Source organism: Galendromus occidentalis, unplaced genomic scaffold (assembly GCF_000255335.2).
Source record: "Galendromus occidentalis unplaced genomic scaffold, Mocc_1.1 scf7180000076574, whole genome shotgun sequence".
Taxonomy (NCBI): Eukaryota; Metazoa; Arthropoda; class Arachnida; order Mesostigmata; family Phytoseiidae; genus Galendromus; species Galendromus occidentalis.
Window position 1 is genome coordinate 967,129 of NW_003804563.1, and position 20,686 is coordinate 987,814.

Below are 20,686 nucleotides of genomic sequence, written 5' to 3' on the forward strand. Positions count from 1 at the left end.
TCTAATATCGGAGGCGCGTTTATTGCCATGGAGCTCGCTCAGGGTTCTGGGAGCGACCCTGCCTTAGTGGAGATCACGCCGGTCTGTGGTGAGATTTCTCCGGGAGGCGATTTCTTTCGATTCGCACCATCGCGCCAATTCTATCGGCCTACCTATTGGGTCCCCGCGTTGACATTCCCCGCTATCACCGGGAGGCGACGACGCGAGTCGTTCTTGTGCTGAGCACGGGAGATATTGCACTGCACGATCGCTTGGCGAACATACATCAAGCGTCGAGAATGTGCGCGGATGTAATCGCGCCGAATCGTCGGCACGGGTCACAACATATCCTGGGAACATCTCACCAACGGACGGAAATGGCTCCTACGAACAGAACTTCGCTCCGGAATGCTTCCAAAGCTTTCAGAACAAGTGAGTTCTCATTCTACTTCCTCCCGCGTTCGAACTGTGCTTCGACTCGCGGAATCCGACCACTCGAAACAAGCGCTACGTGTTCGAATCCAAATTGACGACACCTGTCCGGGGTCGAAGGATCCAATGTTGTTCATCGATTAGGATTTTTGGATCTTCTTCAGTTATCGCCTCGCCGGCGAGCTTCATTCGAAAGAGACTGCGTCGCGATGTTCCGAAGCGTAACTTGAAGCTCGCGCTCAGCCCCCTATCGAACGCCGTGTGCTCACACAAACCAGTGGGCATCGGAAAGTTCGCGGAGGACGAAGCCGCTCGAGCTCTTTGCGACCTTTTCACCGAAGATGCAAGCTCTTACGCCGATTGGGTGAGTAAGCCGCGACTGTTGAGAGACTGCACTCGAAAGACGCCGGCAACGAAGTCGACGATCGGCATCCGACAGAGAGACCTACGGAGCTCATGAGATGATCCCCGCGATCGCTTCTCCACTACAGTTCTCGTTTCCAGCGATTGCTGGAAGTTTTGAAGCTGAACTTATCGCCCCAAGGCCGTAATCAGTGGCCAGCGAACATTTGACGGAGGGGGCTGCACGTGAATCTGAATAGAAACTCGCTCCGCCTCGGCTCGGATTTCTCAGCCGGATTCTATCGCTTCCCGAAAATGATATCGAGCCCCGCTTCTCTCGGAGCGCTGGCGGGCGATTCCGATGGAACGAACGTCGAGGCGGACGCGGGGCCAGCGTATGACACCCGATGAGATTTCTGTCCTTTTTTTGTTCGTTCCTCACAATTATTCTACCGCGTGACGAACCTTATCTGTGACATTCCCCATAAGAATCGTTCCCGCTCCCGTGTCGTCGGATTCGATTCAATTCGTTGAGCTTTTCCGATTCGATATCAGAAATCTTCAGAGCTTCTCGGTCGAGTCTCCAAGTGCAGGAGATCCTTAATGAAGTCTTGCGGCCTCGAGCTTTAATTTCCTCTCTAGGCCGGAATGTTCCTGGACGAATTAGGCGATCGACTAGCGGCGATGTCCCGAATGTGGGAGCCCGCGCTGGAAGTCATGAAAGCGGGAACGGGGTTCTCTCGGAGCGATCATAACACCTTGAGGAAGTTTCATTTCCAAACATTAGCGAATCTCTCTGAAATGGCGGAGTCAGTGACACGAAGCAATTGGTCGAAACCGAGGTGAGCGTTGTGGCAGGATCGAATCAGATGAGTCACATGGTCCTTTCTGGACTGGTGTAGCTAGATTCTGCCTTTGTCATTGGAATTTACTATTTCGATTTTTCCTTGTCCTTTCCCTCCCCATCGCAGAGTCAAGCTCTCGTGTCGATATCATCAAGACCTAGATGAAATCTATTTCCAAATTTGTCATTGCCACGAAGACATCCGGAGACTGGTGGGATTCATCGGCAGCTACATCGAGAAATGTGAAACACCCACGGTGCTGTACGGAGTCAAATGCCGCCTCGATGTAAGAATAAAACTTCGAGACGTCGACATCGAATTCGATCGGGCAAGTTTCTGACTTCGAATGATAAATAATAATCGGCGCTGTGTCTGTATTCCTCATGTTTCCTGCTATGGAGCTCAGGTTGAGTTTTCCGCTTCCAGGCCATCGATGCGCTCCAACAAACACGACGACGATTCGAGGATCAGCTCGAGCAGCTTTTCGAGGATTTGCGGAAAACCTCAAGCGCCATTTCAGAATATCTCGCTGCGGTCAGAGAGTCCGCGAAGGCAGTCCGCGGCAACTTAGCTTAGATCACGTGTATATATTGTACTCAAGTGGTTTGTGGAATCTAGGATCTCAAACTCGGTCGGGGGAGAAACTCGATACAATATCTTGTGGAGGATTCTGTAGGGCTCGTTCTAGTCGATTGGATCTCATCCTGGAAGATAGCATGAATACTAGTCAGCAATATTTCGTAACAATTACCATAAATTTTACATTGCATAAAAACTCCCTTTCTAGTAAGGCTATTGAATCCTGGCGGCCAATAGCGATGAGATTTTTGCTGTCCGAAACCTCCAGATGATGCTCTTTCCAAGGAAAGCAGGTGGGGCCGAGCGAGTTCGGTATACCCGAAGCACAGATCTGAGCTTAGGTCCGTCCTCGAATATTGCCGCAGTGGTTACTGACTTGACTCTGATGACACCCAGTTACCACAGTGATTTCAAGCAATTCCACCGGAGAATTTGGTAGACCGGCTTCTCGGCAAGGAGGGGACCTTTTCTGTCTACCTGGGGAAACCTGCAAGTTACCAGCTGAGTTCCGAGCTCTCCTTTGCTGGGATTTCTCGAATTTGATTCCTGGAATGTAAAATTTTCCGGACTGAGCAAGTGGGCCTTCCCGGCGGGCATTCGGGGTGGGGATCCATGGAAAAGCTTGACTTTTCCCCCGAGCTGGGTGACGGAATGGTCTAGGTGTGGGATTGATACCCTGAGCAGGAGCGTGCCCACCTTTTTTTTGAGGGGGCCAACTTGGATTCGGGGGAGAAGGGCTACGGGCTGAAAACGATGATGCGCCTTCTCGCGCCGGATGCTCCAATATCGAAACCGAATATTTTTGCAGGGGGCACTGGCCCTCTTTGTCCGATCTTGGTTTCTCCGGCGGAATTCGCTCCAATGCTTGTCGAGCGATAGTGCCTCTAAGGAGCATCCATACAATTTGTTCCCAGTAAATGTGGAAAGCTCCTTTGGCAGCTGTATAGCATCCAATGAATTCAACCTCGAGGAGTCGGACACCGATAACTGAAATGCGGAGGAGCCAGGCTCATTCTTCCCGTCATCAGGGCACAAATAATTCGCTCGAATTCTATCGCGAGCTCGAACGACCCGCTCACCCGGAGGACAGTTATGTGGCTCATATTGACGCGAATTCAGTGTACCCGCGTACATAGGTAGCGCGTCCTGCCGACCAGCCCGTGATCTTACACTCGGATAGAGTCGAACGATTTGCTCGAAAACGAATACTGGAATCGTAAATCAAACTCTCTCCGCAAGAAGCTGGAAATTCGGATAAAAACGACTAATTGGGAAAACCTAATGCTTTTCGGATCTATGACGGTCTGATCGAGGACCCTCGCTGACCAGTGTAGTCAGAGTCTAAGAGCACTATCAATCTAGGATATCGGGAACTCCCTAGATATATAGGGAATGGAGAAAGATCATTCTCACTCTCCGTATGAGTAAACTAAGGACAGGCTTCGATGCGACAGACTGATGAGAGGAAGCCGCCACCGGATTCTCGAATTGATTTCTTATTCTTGGTCTTATCCTAGGTAGCCACTGCTCACCGTTTTTTCCTAGCTCCTACGGGACGTATGGTTTCGGCGGACTCATACCGAAGCACAGATGTACTCCTAGAGGGCCCGCTTCCATAAGGATGCCTCAGGAATGATTAGCTTCGCTTTTCAGTCTCTCGGTGTCATAGCGAGACCAATCACTTCTTTGATGACTCCCTCTCACGCCCGGCCGCGTCAATACACACAAGATCATCTGTGATCAATCGGTCTTGGTCACTCTCCTTCGCTCGTACGAGGAAGGAGAGTCCCAGAAGCAATATTTGTGGGGATGGTACTCTCAGTGCCGTTCACCGTGGTTTTACGCAGAAAGGGATACTTCCTCGGTCACAGATTTCAATATCTCTTCTTGAAAGCGATAGACAGCGGAGGGGAGCTCCCTCGTGGGTATTTCTGGCCGGATGAGCGGATTCCCGCGGTCTCGATGGATTCGTCGTGAGGCACCGCCACTGTAGCCCACATCCTCACGATGACCTCGAACGAGGACGAATCTCTCAGACTGAAAAATCGGATCGATCACCATCAATTCCGACGAGGCGGCCGTACGCATCGAGCAGGATGAACGTCTCTTCGTACAGGACGATGGTTCCCGATCCTAAAAGGCGGTAACTTTGAACGTGCTCGACAACAATTAGATCGGGGTTCGAGCCGAACATCCTATTTGTATGGGGATTGTACAGGGATCTCGTGACACTTCTCGGAGACGGCACCGATGGAACAGTTAGAAAGCTTTTGTTCACGGTGTGAGTTCGGTAGCAAAGTTTGCATCGACTTTTCCTCTTCAACCCTCCTTAGTACGAAACGAGAATGAGATCACGTCGCTTATTTAAAGTTGTGCTCCCGGCTTCTCGTTTTCCGCCACAAAAACTGGGATTCTAGCGCTGTCCTGTTCCCCTTTTCCTCCTTCTCGTCGAACGTCGTGGTCTTGATGTCTGTCGACGTGAGGAGCATGTTTCTCTGTCGCCTCTTCATCGATTGAGGACGACTGAGGCGAGGAATCAGCCTCGACGTAGTCCTTCTCGTCGTTGTCTCGAAAGCCTTTCACCGCTACATTCAGTTCACAGACGACCGGAATGAGTTTGATGCGGCTCTCGGCTCCGACCCGGTCGCGATACAGGAAGAATCTCGAATCAAAGAGCGGTTCGGCTGGTCCTGAACGTCATGTTTCATGGCATTTGCACCTCTCCCGATCATCGTTCACTCAGACCGTCGGGGAGTATCATCGTGGTCTCCGCAGCCAGGGCCTCGCTCGGATCTGGATAAATATTTCTGAACAGCTGGAACCTTCCTCCCCGCATAGATTGAAGCAGTCGACTGATTAAAGTGCCAGCCGCTCGCAGGGCAGACTACGCGCGCGTGTTCTGTAATTTCCAACCGTACCACACGTTGGCCTAAGCCATAAATCAACGTCCTTGAAAGATGGGCACGCAGCACGGCGGAGTTCGACTTACCCCACGCATCGCTCCAATGACAGATCATCAGTTTGCGGCAATATCTTACCCGCATTTCTACGCGTACACCGCTCGATACGAGCCCGCCAAACTCTCTTGTTCCGGTTCAGAGTTTATCGGAAAGTCTAGCATAGAACGAGACGAGCCAGGGCCGATTGAGGATCACCATCGGAGATCGGGGAGAGGATCTCCGAGAATCGTTCTCGCTACGAGGCTCTATCCCCCCGACGGATCGCGCTCTCAGAATCTGGAGTCGTCACAGAATGATCCACCGTGTCGATCGCTCCCAGTGAATGTAATGATCATCCCTTGGAGTAGGCATCGTCTCCCTCGCTCCGAGCGGCGTCACTGGATCTGAGTGAGTGAATTCACTAACTAGGATCATTACTCGATGCGGATCAAAGCCGCCCGACACCCGACAATAGAAGGTTCTTCAATTAAGACAAATAGTTCATTCCGCGAAGTTGTCAACGTATACCATCCACTCGGCATGATCCAAACTCTCGAGAGCTATCCGACCCAATCTAATTCGGCTGCGAGCAAGGTTGCCTGACTCTTCGCTTGCCGACGCTACCTACGATCGGGGCTTCCGCTCGCATGAAGGGAGGTGAGAATCATTGGTGGAAGAAGACCATGTGCAAAACTGGGAGAACTCTTATAGATCGCCTGGCCGAAGAATCGACGTGTCAGTTTCGCTAAGGAAACAATTCAGCGGAGGGCAGAAAATTGATTTGCGAGCTCAAGCGAGACTATTAGTCGGGATGTGGATTTTCCGCGGCGACTACCATATTCGCGATTTTCGTTGATTTCAGCGATTCCCTCGAGATTCGCCATTTCTCAATCGATAATGAATCGATCCTCTCTCGAACGGCTAAAGTCGTGGGATCAGGCTCTGAGAGCCAAAGGTGTTCGGAACCTCAACAGGGCTCAACCTCTGCGAAACCCGTTCATTGCTTGAGAATGGCCCCAAGCTCGGGAAACGGCCCGATGAAGACTCGCCACGAGGGTCGAACTTGCAAAGCTCATTCGTTTTCGGGAAAACTCAGCTCTCACCGCGAGTTCGGAGTGAGTACGGTAGAATCTCTTTACGACGAACCGCGCGGGACTGGCAAGATCTGTTCCTTGTAATGAATATTCGCGGTGATGAATGGTCTTCAACATAATTTCGACGGTTGACTAGCCAAAAGGGGTGGGGAAAAGTCTTCCTTGTCCTTGGAGATCGCTGTGGAGGGGGTCTTCTTGCGACGAGATTCCACTGTATTGCGATTTTCCGCGATTTCGCAGTAATTTCGGGGCTACCCACGGATTTCGCGCTTCCTCACCGTGACACTCTGCGATTTCAGCGATATGGTTCCGCGGAGAATTAAAGGTCTCGCCTCAATAAAGGGGACCACGGAGCATGCTCGGAATCGAGCATGACTTTTTTTGCCGTTGTTTACGTCCCGGCCCGAGAAGTTCGGTGCTTCCCCCCCCCCCTCCCCTATTTGAAAATGGAGAACATTTGCGACGTTCAAGCTCGGACAACCGTGACGCGGAGTAGGCGGCGAGTCAGTCGCAGGGACATTGTTCAGATAGCTGTTAATTTGTTGTACTTATCGCCAAGAAATTCGGAACGTCTCTCCCCCTCGGCCGCTCCAGATCCCTTTCTCAGAGGTTGAGGCATGCCTCTCGGGCTCACGTGCTCGGAGTGAGCGATTCCAGTCATAGGATGTCAGCACTACGAGCCGTCCGCAATGTTTCGTCGTAGTCGAATTCCTTCCGCCGCGTGCTGCCTCCACTGTCCAGTGATTAAGGCCGGATAGAAGCTCTAGAACCATGCGAGCCCTCAATTTGTTTTCTTTGTACTGCGTGTTCTCCCTGAAATTCACCGTGGACGCCGCAACGATCCAGGAATGCGATTTCATGCCTCAATGCACGTGTACACAATCGATGGTGACATGCGTAGGACTCCGGATCTTCTCATTGAAAGGTATGTCGTTGGGAGGGACAGCATCGACAATGAGTTGTCGCGGGAATCGGAATCGGGAACGGGAAACTAAAGTTTGGCGAGGTTTTCACCGGAGCATCGATCACAGCTCTAGTCGGAATCGATCTCGTTCCGAACAGACGATCCAAAGCGCGATTTTTCCATTCCATTATTCATCCACTCATCGAATTTTCGTCAGGCTTAGGAGTGAGCGACGGTTGGCAGCGGTGCTTTGATGGACGAAGTTCGCTTTCGCGCCAACCGATCTCGCTCGGATTCTTTGGATTGAAACATTTAGGGGAGAAACGAGATCTTCCGAGATATAGATCTCCTTCCCAGATCCATCAGATCCGAAGCAAAAGCACGCGCATGAGTTGAGTGTCGTTCTCCTTCAGCTGAAGGCACGGGCAACTGGGTTTTCCCTGAAGGTGTCAATACAGCGAAAAACCGGAGCCGGACGGAACATACGATTATAAAAATACTATACAGCCCCGGGAAATCGCAATGTCTCGTATGCGTCACCGTGCATTTCAATCCATAGCTTGCGCTGAATTAAATGAGTTGGGTCGGCGAATGTCAATGAATAATGCTCCCTCGAGCGAAGAAATTATCGTACCTGAAAAACCAAACGTACAATATAGCTGCTTGTTTTTACGTGCAGCTTGTGACGGCTTGTGTACATACGGACATGGATTCAAATGACTGGTCCTCGGCGTGTTTTATTCATAAGCAATCTAGTAGTGCATTGTCGTGGCTACTCGACTGTGAGACAAGCTTGGACTGGGATAAATTTTTCATGTTGAAAGCAAGTAGCACTCCTGTTCTGACATTCGTCGATTAGCCCATAGGAACTCTGTCACAAGCTTGTCCTACAGCTGTCGTTCATCTGAAGCATATCGCCACCCTGATTCCCTGATCCACGCGTGAAGTAATGCACGTTTCCGTGTTCTGGGTAATCTCAGTCAGAGCAATCTCGACGATTGCATCCTATGAGAACGCCAAGGACTACGAGACCCCCTCTATGAAGGGAGAATCCGATGATCGAAGACACGCGGAGGACTCTGGTCGGTTGGAGAGTTGGGAGATACGGGGACCCAGAATTTTCTCCTTCCAGATGTCTTCGAAAAACCCGATCATCCGACGGAGGTCGCGCGCCCCTACAATCAGATCGTTGTCAGTCGATCTGGCCTCCTGCACATCGACTGGGCACCCCAGAATGTCGTGACGTTGAGTCTCCCGAAAAACCACATCTATGAAGTTCATTCCCGGTCTCTAAACGGCAGCCGAGAAACGCTCTCGAGTTTAGACCTGAGCGATAACGCCTTGAGCGATGTGCCGAATTTGAACGAACTGAAACAGTTGCGGTGGTTGAACCTTCAACGCAACCAGTTTTCCGAAGTTCCTCCGTCCGTGAGGGAGACAAATCTCACTACGCTACTGCTCTCCGGGAATTTCATACGCACCATCGCCGTGGACCAGTTCCCACGGTCTTTGACTACGCTGCACATGGAGTCAAATCAAATAATTTCGGTCGAAGGACACGCTGTTCCTGCCGGACTCCGTCTGCTCAATCTCGGCAACAATTTCATTCACTCGATTCCACACAACTTCCATCGATCGAGTTCACTCGAGCGGTTGATACTGAGCAACAACGTGATTCAACGGTTGCGTTCGCACTGGAAACTGCCGAAATCGCTCGAAGACTTGGACTTATCGCGCGGATCACTGCGCGAGTTGGACGATACTCCGCTCGGTCTATCGAGCGACAGCTTGAGCGATCTGAGAGCGCTACATTTAGAATTCAATTTCATCACAAGGATCTCGGAAAAAGTTTTCGAAGGCGTGCATCTTAAGAAGCTGTTTCTCAATTCGAATCGATTGATACAACTCCCGCAAAGACTTTTCGACGGTGAGTTTACCACACAGGTGGCCCGCAGGGTTCAAACGAAGAAAGAACATCGATAGCGCCAGGTTTCCCATAGTAGACTTCGATTCGATTATACATGTATACGCTGTATAGTTATTGGCATAGCTCACTCAACCGATATGCTTTGAAGCGACGATTCGTGGACTAATATCTGTTCGAGATCCCAACGAGGTGATGAAACCATTACTCTCCTGCTTCAGGGGCGATAGCGACCAGCCTGCTCGTATTGGACTTGAGTGAGAATCAATTCGAGTTCCTACCGATCTGCGTGTCGTTCCTGAAGTCTCTTAGAACCTTGCTGGTCAAAGGAAACCGATTGGCCACTTTCGAGTTCCCAGTCCCCGAGCCCATGTTCGCCAATTCATTGCAGGTGAGCGATTGACGATTTGAAATAAGCGAGGAGGATTTTCGAGCTTGAGTTGTCCGTGGGGTTGACTTGGCAAAATCCCTTTAGACTTTAGACACTGGAAGCAAGGGAGCCCTTGCACATCCCACCTATGGGGAGACTGCTGAAGACGATTCTCGTCAATGAGAGCGAGGAAGATCCCGTGGCCGAGAAACGAGGGGGAAAACAAGCTCGGAACGCACGATGAGGTGCGGCAGGCAAACACACAGATGATGACAGGGTCCAGGCATCCCCTCATAGGGACATTCTCGTTGCAGATCTTGGACCTGGCTCACAACAAGCTGACAGAGATTCCACCGATGTTGTCTAATACATCGTCGCTGATCAGACTGAATTTCCAAGGAAACGATATTAGCTCACTGGGATTGCTTTCTCGGGGCAAATGGAGCTCGAAGCTTCAGAGCCTAATTCTTTCGAACAACGCTATCAAAACAGTGTCCCATGAGGACTTCTCGAAAATGATCGCTCTCAAAGAGCTCAAGCTGTCGGCTAACAACGTTCGGTATCTTGACCCTGCTTCCTTCGAGTCCTTGAAGGCTTTGCAGGCACTTGAGATGTCTTCATGCTTGGCCAGCGACATTTCAATGGAGCGATTGTCCAAATTGTTGAAGCCACTGGGACAGCTACGCTTATTACAAGTCGACTACAATCGAATATATGGGAACGATGTCTTAACGCAGAGTCTTGTCAATGTGGATTTCGACGGAAATGATCTCAAGACGACTCCTTCGCTGCCGGCTGTTTCGAAAATCGCTCGTGTGTCGTTCAACTATAACGGGATCCGAATTCTGAAGAAGAATTCGATTCGAAATGTGTCCACGCTGGAACAGTTCATCCTTATCGGGAATCCTCTGCGAGAGATCGAGAGCGATGCCTTCAACGGGCTAGGTTCGCTCGTCAGCGTTATTCTCTCGTCGAACCGGATCCTCACTATACGTAGCGGATCGTTCCGCAATCTGCCCTGTTTGCAGAGAATCCATCTGGATAACAATTCGCTCCAACATCTGAACCTCGACATGTTCAGGGCCGCGGGGCGTCGTCTGCTGTTGAACGCGTCTACTAACTTCATCGAAAATATCTTGGCCGCTAACGAGCCTGTTGACACTCGCATTGTGGATTTGTCGCAAAACGAACTTACTTCGCTGTCGAATTCCTTCTGGGATTCGACGGAGCGACTCGTTCAACTTTTTGCCTCGAGGAACAGGATTTCTCGCCTGTCGCCTGGGAAAACAGTACACGAGAAACTTTCGGTCGTCGATCTCTCGTGGAATAGATTAACAGCAGACGCAGTGCTGAACCTTTCTCTGATAGCGCCAAATCTCGAGGAACTGTATCTGCGGGGCAACAATCTCGAATCAATCGGGTCGGCCGAGGATGCCGCGATGAACAACCTGAGAAATTGGCGACTGCGGGTTCTGGACGTCTCCTCAAATTTTATCCAGCGTTTGGAGTCTGGGAGTCTTCCGTCCCGCCTGCAGATGCTCAACGTGTCCGGTAACCCGCTGAAAGTGTTCAATATCCCTGAAAATAGCCTCCAATTATCAAGCTTAGATATATCGGACACGAATTTCCGACTCGGAGCTGATTGGTATTTGGGCGAACGCCTTCAAATGCTGAACGTATCCTCAACAAAGACGCAAGAGCTCTCGAGCGAAAGTCTTCCGCCATCCCTTCTGCTTCTCGAGGCGTTCGGCTGCAACTTGAAATCCATCTCGCTCAATTCACCTCGTCTGATCGAATTGAAGCTGCGAAACGCATCCCTGCCTTCGCGGACGATGGTCCACGCTCCCAGGCTCCGTCACCTTGACCTCGCACACAACGCCATCCGGAATGTAACCGCGCTCCTCGGAGCGTTTCCTACCGAGAGGTTGAGGATACTCAATATCGAGCACAATGCGATAGATAAAATTTCACCGGACTTGTGGAGAAATTCCCCGGTTCTCCACACGCTGGACATGAGCTCAAACCCCGTGGATGTTCTCGGGGCTCACACTTTCAGAGGCTTGGGGCATCTCGCGGACCTCGACATGCGGAACCTGAGTCTCGTTCGTCTCGACTCACGTCTCCTCAAGCAAGTCCCGTGAGTGAAGATCGGCTAAATTCGTAGACACATCAACTTTTATCACCGAGATATGTACCTTCGTAGGTCCTTGGCGACCCCCAGAAGGAAAGAGTTCCGAGCCCGTAAATCCGCCCGCAGCGGTGGGCCTTCAAAGTCTCGCTCCTCGCTCCCCTTGGGGGAAAAAGTATAATCGACCTCCAGCTCTCCCCGGAAATCCGGTCTCATCACCTAAATTTTGGGCCAGGTGTCTCTCCACGCTCCGAATATCGACCTACAACAAAGGTATTCGGAGTTTGCGTCTCCAAGAATTACTGGCCGAGTCGCAGCTACAGCGAGCTGTGGTCGAAGTGGGGGAACCCGTGCTCTCATATCAATTGCAATGGGCATTCGACACCAAAGCCAAGCTGCGAGAGCTCCACGTAACCGGTGAGTTTTGCCCCTTACACAAATCGTTTGGCAATAATTATTGTCTCATAGCATATGTGCGCCCTGAGGAGTCTCGCTCAGGGTCGCGTCTAGAAGCGTCGCTCGTGTTGTCCGACGACGTACTCTCAAACTCCGGTTGGGTGTTCGGCTGAACAAGTGGGTATATCTTATCTTTAATCCGAGAGAACATGGTCTAGTCACGAAGCGGAGCGTCTTCCTACCGTATCGCCAAAAAACTTCTAGGTGGCGTCGATAGTCGATGGAGAGCTAGTCGACCCTTTTCGAGAACCTTTTTTCCGCGGAAAGGAACCCTCCAAGTCAGAATGAGCGTCCAAAAAAGGGTAGCAAGTTGTCACCAACGGGAAAAAATGAGTATTTCCCTTGCTGTTCGGGATGTACGATGAGGGAGCACTCAGTTCCCACTAGCTTTATTAGTATTGTCTCCTACGGATTTTTCCTTGGTCGCGGGTGCCTCGAGGGATTCGGCGCTCGAAACTGGGATCAATTGTTTTCCTTCGAGTCGATGAGGTGCCTTGGAATCAAACGAGGCGCCAACGGGAATTCTCATCCGAAAGCGGCGTGTAGCATGTTCGATCTGCGGTCTTCGCTGCGGTAATGTATGGCACCAAGTGATCCTCGCAAACTATGGAAGACTTCAAGACCCCCCAGGCGCCGCGTCGGATCTAGGCAAGGACACGATATGGATATATGCTGGAATCCGCTTCCTCTCCTTAAGGGAGTCTGTCGGATCTCTTCTTGAGCGAATTGCGCGAAAATTCGAACACCCCAACATTTTTCTCCTCGAAGAACGATTCACTTCGTTTTCCTGTGGACAAGCCCGCCTCGCCTATGTTTTTCCTATCTCGACGTTCTAATTCCGAATCGACATTTTCCTCTGCGCGCGGTGCGAAACCGAAGAGGCAGCTGATGTTCGCACTTTCAGCTCTGATTGCTCTCGTTGTCGGTCGCGCTCGGTCCGAGCGGCGCTGTCGACCTTAACGAGATTAGAACAAACTGTTGGACGAGACTCGACTTCAGCGGAGCACAAAGTGCCAGAAATTAATTTTTACCGTCTTTCTCTGCTGTCGTCGGCCTCGCCCTTGCCGTCGTCGACTTCTTGGCATGGGTCATGTGTCATGACTCATGACGAGCCTTTGTCTTCACCTTCTAGGGGCACCGTTGCGTTTAATTTTGCCGGACGCCTTCCAGGGATTAGAGAGCGTCCACGAGCTCAGTCTCCGGATCACACACACTTCCATTTCGGAGCTTCCTCCAGGCCTCCTCAGGTGAGCGTAGGAGTAGTGGTAGCGGGTCAACTTATGCTGCGCAAACACGAGCTCTGGACGTCCGATATTTGTATCATGGTCAAAGCTCCTAATTCCATGGATTGCAATCAGGTATCTTACGAACATTCGCTACCTTTCGTTGGACCTTCGCTACAATCGCCTGCAGAGCCTATCTCCAACTGTATTGGATTCGAAGCGATTGCGGCCCGCACACAGAGAGACGCAGTTGTTGCCGGGTAAGCTGCCGTGACCTGTGTTTGTGAAAAATTCACAGTGGAGGCAAGAAAACACGTGTGACACTTCCTATTTATGCTCCCAATGCTATCTTCTTGCATCGTAGCTCTGTCTGATGATCGTCAATGGTGACGGTAGTTAGAGATGGAGCCAACAGCCATCGAAGACAGAATAACTTATTGCAGCATATAGTCGGTGCTCAAGCGCGATACGATCTAGATCGAGGAAGTCACCGGCCTCAGAGCTGTCTTGATTCCCATTCCAACGGTGTGGCATTCCGGCAAGCGCCCGGGAAGGGCTCAGTCGGTTAGAATCGCGAGAACTGGGCACTGGCCGTATGCATCCTGTTCCAGTTGGTGCGAGGGTGACAAGTGCGATCCTGCAAAGAAGGGCCGCCGCAACCAAAACGTCGGCTGCGTGGAACAAGAGAGAAAACTGTTATGCTCGCTGAGTAGGTCGCTCGTTCTCGCAGGTGGACTCCGCGTAGATGGGAATCCTTGGCATTGTTCCTGTGATTTAGCGTGGCTCGCTAGCTGGCTGAGGCGTTGGATTCGGGAAACAGGGCGTCTACAGCGCTTTGAAGCCTCAACGGCATTGCAGCTTCACCAGACGGTCAGACGAGCCACTTGTTATTTGCCCGGCGGAAGGTGAGCATTTGTTTCACGAAATTCATTCGCGCGGGAGTAGCTTGGTTCCTACGAAGAATGAGCCATCTTGCTAGAAAGTTTGGATAGCTCAAGCTCGGGGTCTGGCTGGGAGTCGAGAAAGATTCCGAAACACCGGTCGGTATCGGGGCTCGGAAAGATGCTCCGAATCAGTTGTCGGAAAGCTCGTCTGCCAAGGCGGAGGAGCGAGTGTTTCCCATTATAGGAAGACCAAAATACTCCTGATTTTTTGTGAAATTCCTCTCCTGGACCGCTGGTGGCTATCTCTCGACTCCGAGAGCACTTGTAACTTTCTTCTGCGAATGTCCAGTTTAGATCGCACGCGAAAGCTTTGATCTGGCCTCAGTACGGGAACTTCCGCGCCTCCTGCGTGGCTGACCGAGAAGATCTGACTTTATTTCATTCGTTAACGAGGGAACATGAGGATTATCTGACTGAAATTAATTCCCTGACAGTGGTCCGAGAGTTGAGCGATCCCTGCGGTAGCGGCGTGTCTCTTTCGACCGATCACCGATTCGAGCTGTGAATTTCAGGTCAACACCAATCGTCGATTTTTCTTTTGAAGAAATGAATTGCGCCACAACAGCTGCTTCGACAAACTCTGCATATCTGAGGCTGCCAGATTTTCTATGTTGTTTCGGTTTCGCCATCCTCACAATCATCTGAGGCGGTCAAACCCACGAGTCCTTCGCGTGAGCGAATATTCATGTGATGTGCGAACTTGCCGAGAAGTTTCATAGTTGTAATACTCGAAGCAATAAACCAAGACCGAATTGCAGAACCATGAATCTTTTCTTCCTGCGATCTGACCCGTGGATTTTCTGATCGCCGATCGTTTTTCGGGTTTCACTGATTCTCTTCTTTTTTTCCGAAATCAGGAAAGGATAAAGCAAGCATGACCGAAACTTTTTCGCCTCGCTATCCACAATGGCGGCATCGGCGATCATGAGCGGATATAGCATAAGAGCTCTCTCAGACAGCGGCGGCGGAGATAGATGCGGAACCCCCAATAGCGCGCGGCTCGTCGACGCTTGCTAGTGCCTTATCGTAAATCGAAGCCCATTCATAAATCGCTATGCCTGCCTCTTGGAAACAGTCACGCACACTTAATAGAGGCAGGATGGCCCGCTGAATCCGTGGTCAGCCGCAATGGATCTGCCGACAAGCACGGAGATGCAGCAATGCCTTTGGCTTTCTATCGGAATCATCAGGCACGGAGCTGGCGGAGGCGTTCAATCGGGACGAGGCTCATCGTCGCATTGAGCTTGGATTTCGCAGGACCCCATGGAAACTGGCTCCATTTCGGCTCCAGGATCGGAGCGAAGGACGATGCTCCATGAGCTTGCAGCATTCTGCTCCTGCTGAGAACACATGCGGGACCTGAATCTTCCACAGGGCGATTTTTTCCCCGGAGACTCGGCACCCACGAACTCCTGAAGCTCCTCCTCTTGGAAGCTTCCTCCTCAGATCTCCGATTTTTTCGTGATCGACAATGCGTATTCCTCGGCGGGAATATCGAAAGGGGGAGAAGGTGGTTTCTCATCGGTATTGTTCCGCAGGGTACATCATATTCGGGGATTTTGATTTCGGATAAGTTAGAAGCGCGATGAAAACTGAGAAATCGAGGTGAGGGGCTTACCGCCGCGGCTCATCATAATTGCCGCGCGACCTTTGGGCATCTTAATGAGTACCGACTGAATGTGCCCTAAAAATGTCCGTTACCTCGCTAGAAGCTCCAGTGGTCGGCGATAGATAAGTTCCTACGACGGAATATCCTGCCGCGAGATCAGCGGCGCCCGAGGTCTGCTGTGCACCTTTCGAGAGCTTGTTCATTGAAAGTGGCTGTGTGTCATCCTTCTCCTGGCACTATTATAGACTTGTTCTGAATGGGAATGCATTCTCAAAGGGCTTGCTTAATCAGCCGTGTGCAGGTCGGGGACCTGACTGATTAATGCTAAGCCAGCATCTATCGCCGGTCCTCGGAAATACATCACGGGACGACATGGTCTCTACTACGACAAAAACCTCCCCAAACTCCCGCTTCTCACTCTGACTCTTTGGCGACTGCAATGACGGAGAGATGTGCTATGGAGTTTTTGATTTAGCTCACGGAGTCCGAACGGACGTCGAGTTCTGACATCCGACTAGAGCCTTGACATGACGAAGCTTATCCGGGTGCAACTCGACAGCTCCCTCTGAGCGGGTCATAAAACAAGGAGTTATCGAGAGACGTATCGAAATTCGAGGGTCCGTCGTCCCCTCTTAATTCGGAAACTCAGTCGCTACACGGGATGCGATGGAGCGCAAGGTAGTTTTTTAATTTCAGAACTACTCCGATCCTGAAGACCGAATTTTTCTAAACGGGTGTTGTCGACCGAAGGGTCTACCGTGCTCGTTCCATCTGGCTTATTAGCCGCTCGATGTCGGAGATAAATCTTTCAGAGTGAGTCGGATCCGCGAATCTGGGACGGATTTTCAGGAAACCCGCGCCCGCCTTCTCTCGCTTCTCTCCGTCGAGTCACTCTTCCGACCGGAACCAGGGGCACCTAATGACAAAATGATTACCTCTGATGGCATCGGCTCCGGCTGGCGTATAGCCCTGCACTTGATGTGCGAAAGTGATGTCGTCTCGTTCACACGACGAGAGAGAGTTGAACATGGCTCCTGATCGGTTTTTCGTTTTTTTTTTCCTACCTTCCGCTCGTGAGTTAGACCTCAAGCTGACTCTCACCATCGACAGATTCCAGCAACAGTCACGTTCAATTAAAAGAGTTGCAAGCTCCGCAAGTCACCTGGCAAGCGTGGCTGCATATGGTGCTGAGAGGAGTCCTACCGATCCGGACGAGGGGCTAAACCGATGGCCTCGCTAGGAGTTCGAGGGCACATATGTAGGTGTTCCTTTATAAGTGCACGCCCCTACCTCGTACACACACAGTGTTCATTCGCGGGACTTTTGTTCCTCGAGCGTCCTCCAGGAGAGTCATCGCGCCATGAGCATTTGATCGCCTTGTCCATACGATAACTCATAAGTGATCATAATAGAAAATTGAAAAATACTTTGAAAACGATCCCTGGATCTCTCCGCAAACCGAAACTCACAGAATATCTATCCGCATGAGGTCTTGGAGAACCCATGGAGCGGTACGTTTTTGATTTTCTAGGAACCCGTGGTCAGCCTCCAATATCGGTTTCGGCCAGTAGCAGAGGGGAGGTGGTCGAGTTATTTCTGCGGCGTGCCTCATTATTCAGCTTCGATTGATTCTCCTTTGACGTGATGACGAGCGCAGAACACCAATCCGTCGTAGAGAAAAGTTCTCCTCGCCAAGTTTCCGAAGGCCCGCACAAAGTCTGCATCTGTTTATTGAGTAGCGCGTTCAGATGCCATCTCGGAGCCGATAGATGAAGACAATCGCCTATGATGATCTTCCCGGGGGTATATGTAGCACGCGACAAGTCCCGAGCGGGAAGTCGCACCCCTCAGCTCGAGATTTCTCGAAATCGGAACTTCAGATGCGGAAAACATTTTCGAAAAGGGCCGCGCTACTATCGGATCAGAGGTCCTCGGTCCGCCGGAGTCTCGCCGCTGCCTGAATTCCGACGATCGATATTCCGTGGTGTATGGTCGAGCCTTATATGGGCCAGCTGCTATCGGTGGCACAATGATCGGACAGGATCCGGAATGGATGAACTAGCGCTGAGAATTGCCTGGATCTCATCTGCGGACATTTGCAACGAATTTCCGGGTCCCCCTTGCTGTTCACGAGAATTCTCACTGCAATGTACGGAATGAGTCGATCGAGGATAATCCGTGACCTCGGTATCTCTCACGTGCGTATTGAGGGGTTATAGATGATCTGTATACACAATAGTTTTGCGGAGACGGTTGTCTTCCCCGTCTTCCTACTCGCGTCGAGCGCGGAACGAGAAGGAAAAAGCAGCGTTTCCGTTGTTTCTAAAAAACATACTCATTTCCTATAATTTATTCCCATTTCTCGAAACGCTCACTGACTACACTATCCTTACAAGTAGGAACTCGATCAAGGAGCACGATTCCTCCCACTATGATAAATGACTTCGCTGTTTCTCTGAGATCTTTCCACCATTCAGTGGACGAAATGCTTATATATACAATGGAAACACGACGACTCGTCTGGCTCAAGGCATACGAAGAGAAATAGAAGAGCTGTCACTAAGCTGTGAGGCTTCGCGGTCTGGTCGAATTTTCGTGTTCATGGTTTCAATTTCGAGTTCACCAGGATCAGCTGGGCTAGGCGAGCTGGGTTTTTGGGCATTGGAAGGTCGTTCGGCGATAGCGATCTGGAGGCTCCTCGACCGTGTGGGTTTTGTGGGAATCCCGTTCATTGCCATCATGGAAACAATTTTTCCCCTGTCTGCATCATTTATGGGACGCAAGGGATTGGACGATTTATTGAACTCCTGTCTCACCTTTTCATTCACACGGCACCGGTCGAGATTGAAAAACAAATCTCTCTTTCCCGATTCGAAAAGTGCGAACCCGGCACGACTCCTGTGCAAACCGCGCAGGCGCACGGTCTTCTTGCTTCTCCTGGTTTTCAACCGATCCATAACAACGAACGGCTCATACAACTCGACCGGCTCGGACAATTTGACGCCTTTGTAGAAATGGAACGTTCGAATCGCCTCTGCTCCCTCCGATTCACAAAACTGTGGGAGATTCTCCTCTGAGTCGGCGGTGAGGCCTATCCGAGTCCCCGTCGACATCTCCCTCCGCCGTTTTGGGACTCTAGCAAGGTCCTCCCTGAGCTCCGATATCGATTGCCGTCTGGATGAATGGCCTTCTTGATCGGTATCGCACTCTTCGTAAGGCCTCCTTCGTATTAGACGCTTCCGACGTTTTCTCCTGTTTCTCACTGGCTCGTCTTCTTCGCTTCCCTCTTCTTTTGCTTCATCCTCGTTTTCTTCAGTGGAGGAGCAAGAAGTTGTTTCGGAATCGCTCGCATCGGAATGTTGGCTCGCAGGAATGCCGGTGTGCCATTCCTCTCTGGGTACCGGAACGTAGGGGGTGAATTGCGATTTTGGTCTCGGCCTGCGTAGGAACAAATACGAGAGGCTGCCCGCTGTAAAATGAGCATGAATCTCTTTAGAGCGCGGAGAGAGGAAATCAGGAATCAACCTCGAGCTGTACTCGGCTTTGCTGTATCCGGAGCAATCAAGACGGGCGTATCTCACTTGGTATCCGTGGTTGAGCGTAACCGAATCGTACGGCGAGCGTATCAATGTAGTCATTGAAGAGATCCGGATCCAAGCGCATTTCGCCATCTTCGTCCACAGTCATCTGTGAGAATCGAAATTCGAAGAGGAATGTCCCAAGGACCCATCGAGCCATGTTCATACAAGCCTTTCTTAATCATGTGTCATGTGTATAGATCAACGGTGACAAGATCAGGTGGAAATGTATTAATTTTTCTGCGCAGCTGGGACTCACCGCATCCGTGAGGCTCGGATACAACGATGACTGCAGACTGCATCGATCTTCGGCAGACTGCGGAGGGCGGAAAATTTCATTAGGACTCGCTGGTGTCTCAGGAGGAGTCGAGGGAGTGCCAATGCTTTCCTTCTGGAAATTCATCAACACTGAGAGAGACAGGAGTCCGAGACTCGGACAAGCTTTACGACTGACCTTTGCGCTCATGTTCAAGAGTGACGACTCGGTGTACGGTTGGCCTTCTGTCAAATCGACTGCCGGAGTCAACAGCTCCGGATCGAAGATCTCAGGATCGAGATGACTTTCGATAGGGGGAGAATAAGGTTTGAACTCTATTTTGCGAATCAGCTCTTCTGAGGAGAAAAAAACGAATGACTCCACGCCGTGCTTGATTCATAGAACAATTCTCGGTGAGTCTCTCCAAGTCGTCCCGGGCAGAAACAATCGTCCAAGGGAAGATAAAGCTACTTGAACAGACGATCGGTATCATTCGCTCACCAGATGGGATGCTCATCTGACGTCCCGGTGCGCCTCCCTCACTCGAACTGATATCACCACGTATGACTTCAAAGTCAGATTCTTCCGAAGAGTCTTCACCTCGCGAGCTGGTATCGTCGCTCTCAGAATCGAGCGATATGGGTCTGTCGCGAGAGGTGATGATCGTTTTCGGTGGGTTTTGGAGATCCACGGGTTCCAGGGTGCCATTTTCGAGAACTCTGACAATCTCGCCGGTGACACGGCGGATCACTTGACCGGGCACGGCACGTATAACGCTGCCGTTGACTCGGACACTCAGGTTGCTATTACTGGTCGCCACTTGTCGGACCGTCATGACGGGGGCGATCGTGGACGCCTGCTGTCGTGGCTGCTGCTGTTTCAGTTGCGGCGGTTGTGCGTATTGAGGTGCAGAAAACTGGAGCCTCGGTATTTGTGTAGGAGCAGTTGTCGGCAGCACAACAACGTCTTGACATGAATCTGGCCGCGCACTCCAGCTGCTTGATGGTCTGATGCGGCCGGTGGGGACGGCGAGGCGGTAAAGGGATGGTCTGGCCGTATGATTTGCTCTGAGACGGACAATACG

At 51.1% G+C, this 20,686-nt stretch overlaps 2 protein-coding genes across 2 annotated transcripts; both read left to right on the forward strand.

Annotated features, from left to right (window-relative positions):
• The first annotated feature begins 286 nt into the window (after positions 1-286).
• LOC100902579 (uncharacterized) lies at positions 287-2,374 on the forward strand. The gene is made up of 5 exons (XM_003739596.2): positions 287-411; positions 576-775; positions 1,396-1,595; positions 1,725-1,926; positions 2,025-2,374. The coding sequence occupies exons 1-5, from the start codon at positions 357-359 to the stop codon at positions 2,172-2,174; spliced, it is 807 nt and encodes a 268-aa protein (XP_003739644.1). The 5' UTR covers positions 287-356; the 3' UTR covers positions 2,175-2,374.
• A 4,607-nt stretch (positions 2,375-6,981) lies between these two features.
• LOC100898919 (chaoptin) lies at positions 6,982-14,804 on the forward strand. The gene is made up of 9 exons (XM_029113339.1): positions 6,982-7,135; positions 8,247-9,041; positions 9,260-9,429; positions 9,723-11,545; positions 11,772-11,953; positions 13,125-13,239; positions 13,351-13,475; positions 13,946-14,120; positions 14,672-14,804. Exons 1-9 carry the CDS (start codon positions 6,982-6,984, stop codon positions 14,802-14,804), a joined length of 3,672 nt encoding a protein of 1,223 aa, XP_028969172.1.
• The last annotated feature ends 5,882 nt before the right edge of the window (positions 14,805-20,686 follow it).

Excerpts from the sequence above, each read along its gene's own strand:
- LOC100902579 (XM_003739596.2), top strand. The coding sequence starts at position 357 with ATGGCTCCTACGAACAGAACTTCGCTCCGGAATGCTTCCAAAGCTTTC. Across the intron at positions 776-1,395 it reads CAAGCTCTTACGCCGATTGG|GCCGGAATGTTCCTGGACGA; the intron begins GTGAGTAAGCCG and ends TTTCCTCTCTAG. Across the intron at positions 1,927-2,024 it reads TCGACATCGAATTCGATCGG|GCCATCGATGCGCTCCAACA; the intron begins GCAAGTTTCTGA and ends TTCCGCTTCCAG.
- LOC100898919 (XM_029113339.1), top strand. The coding sequence starts at position 6,982 with ATGCGAGCCCTCAATTTGTTTTCTTTGTACTGCGTGTTCTCCCTGAAA. Across the intron at positions 11,954-13,124 it reads GCGAGAGCTCCACGTAACCG|GGGCACCGTTGCGTTTAATT; the intron begins GTGAGTTTTGCC and ends TTCACCTTCTAG. Across the intron at positions 13,240-13,350 it reads CTTCCTCCAGGCCTCCTCAG|GTATCTTACGAACATTCGCT; the intron begins GTGAGCGTAGGA and ends GATTGCAATCAG.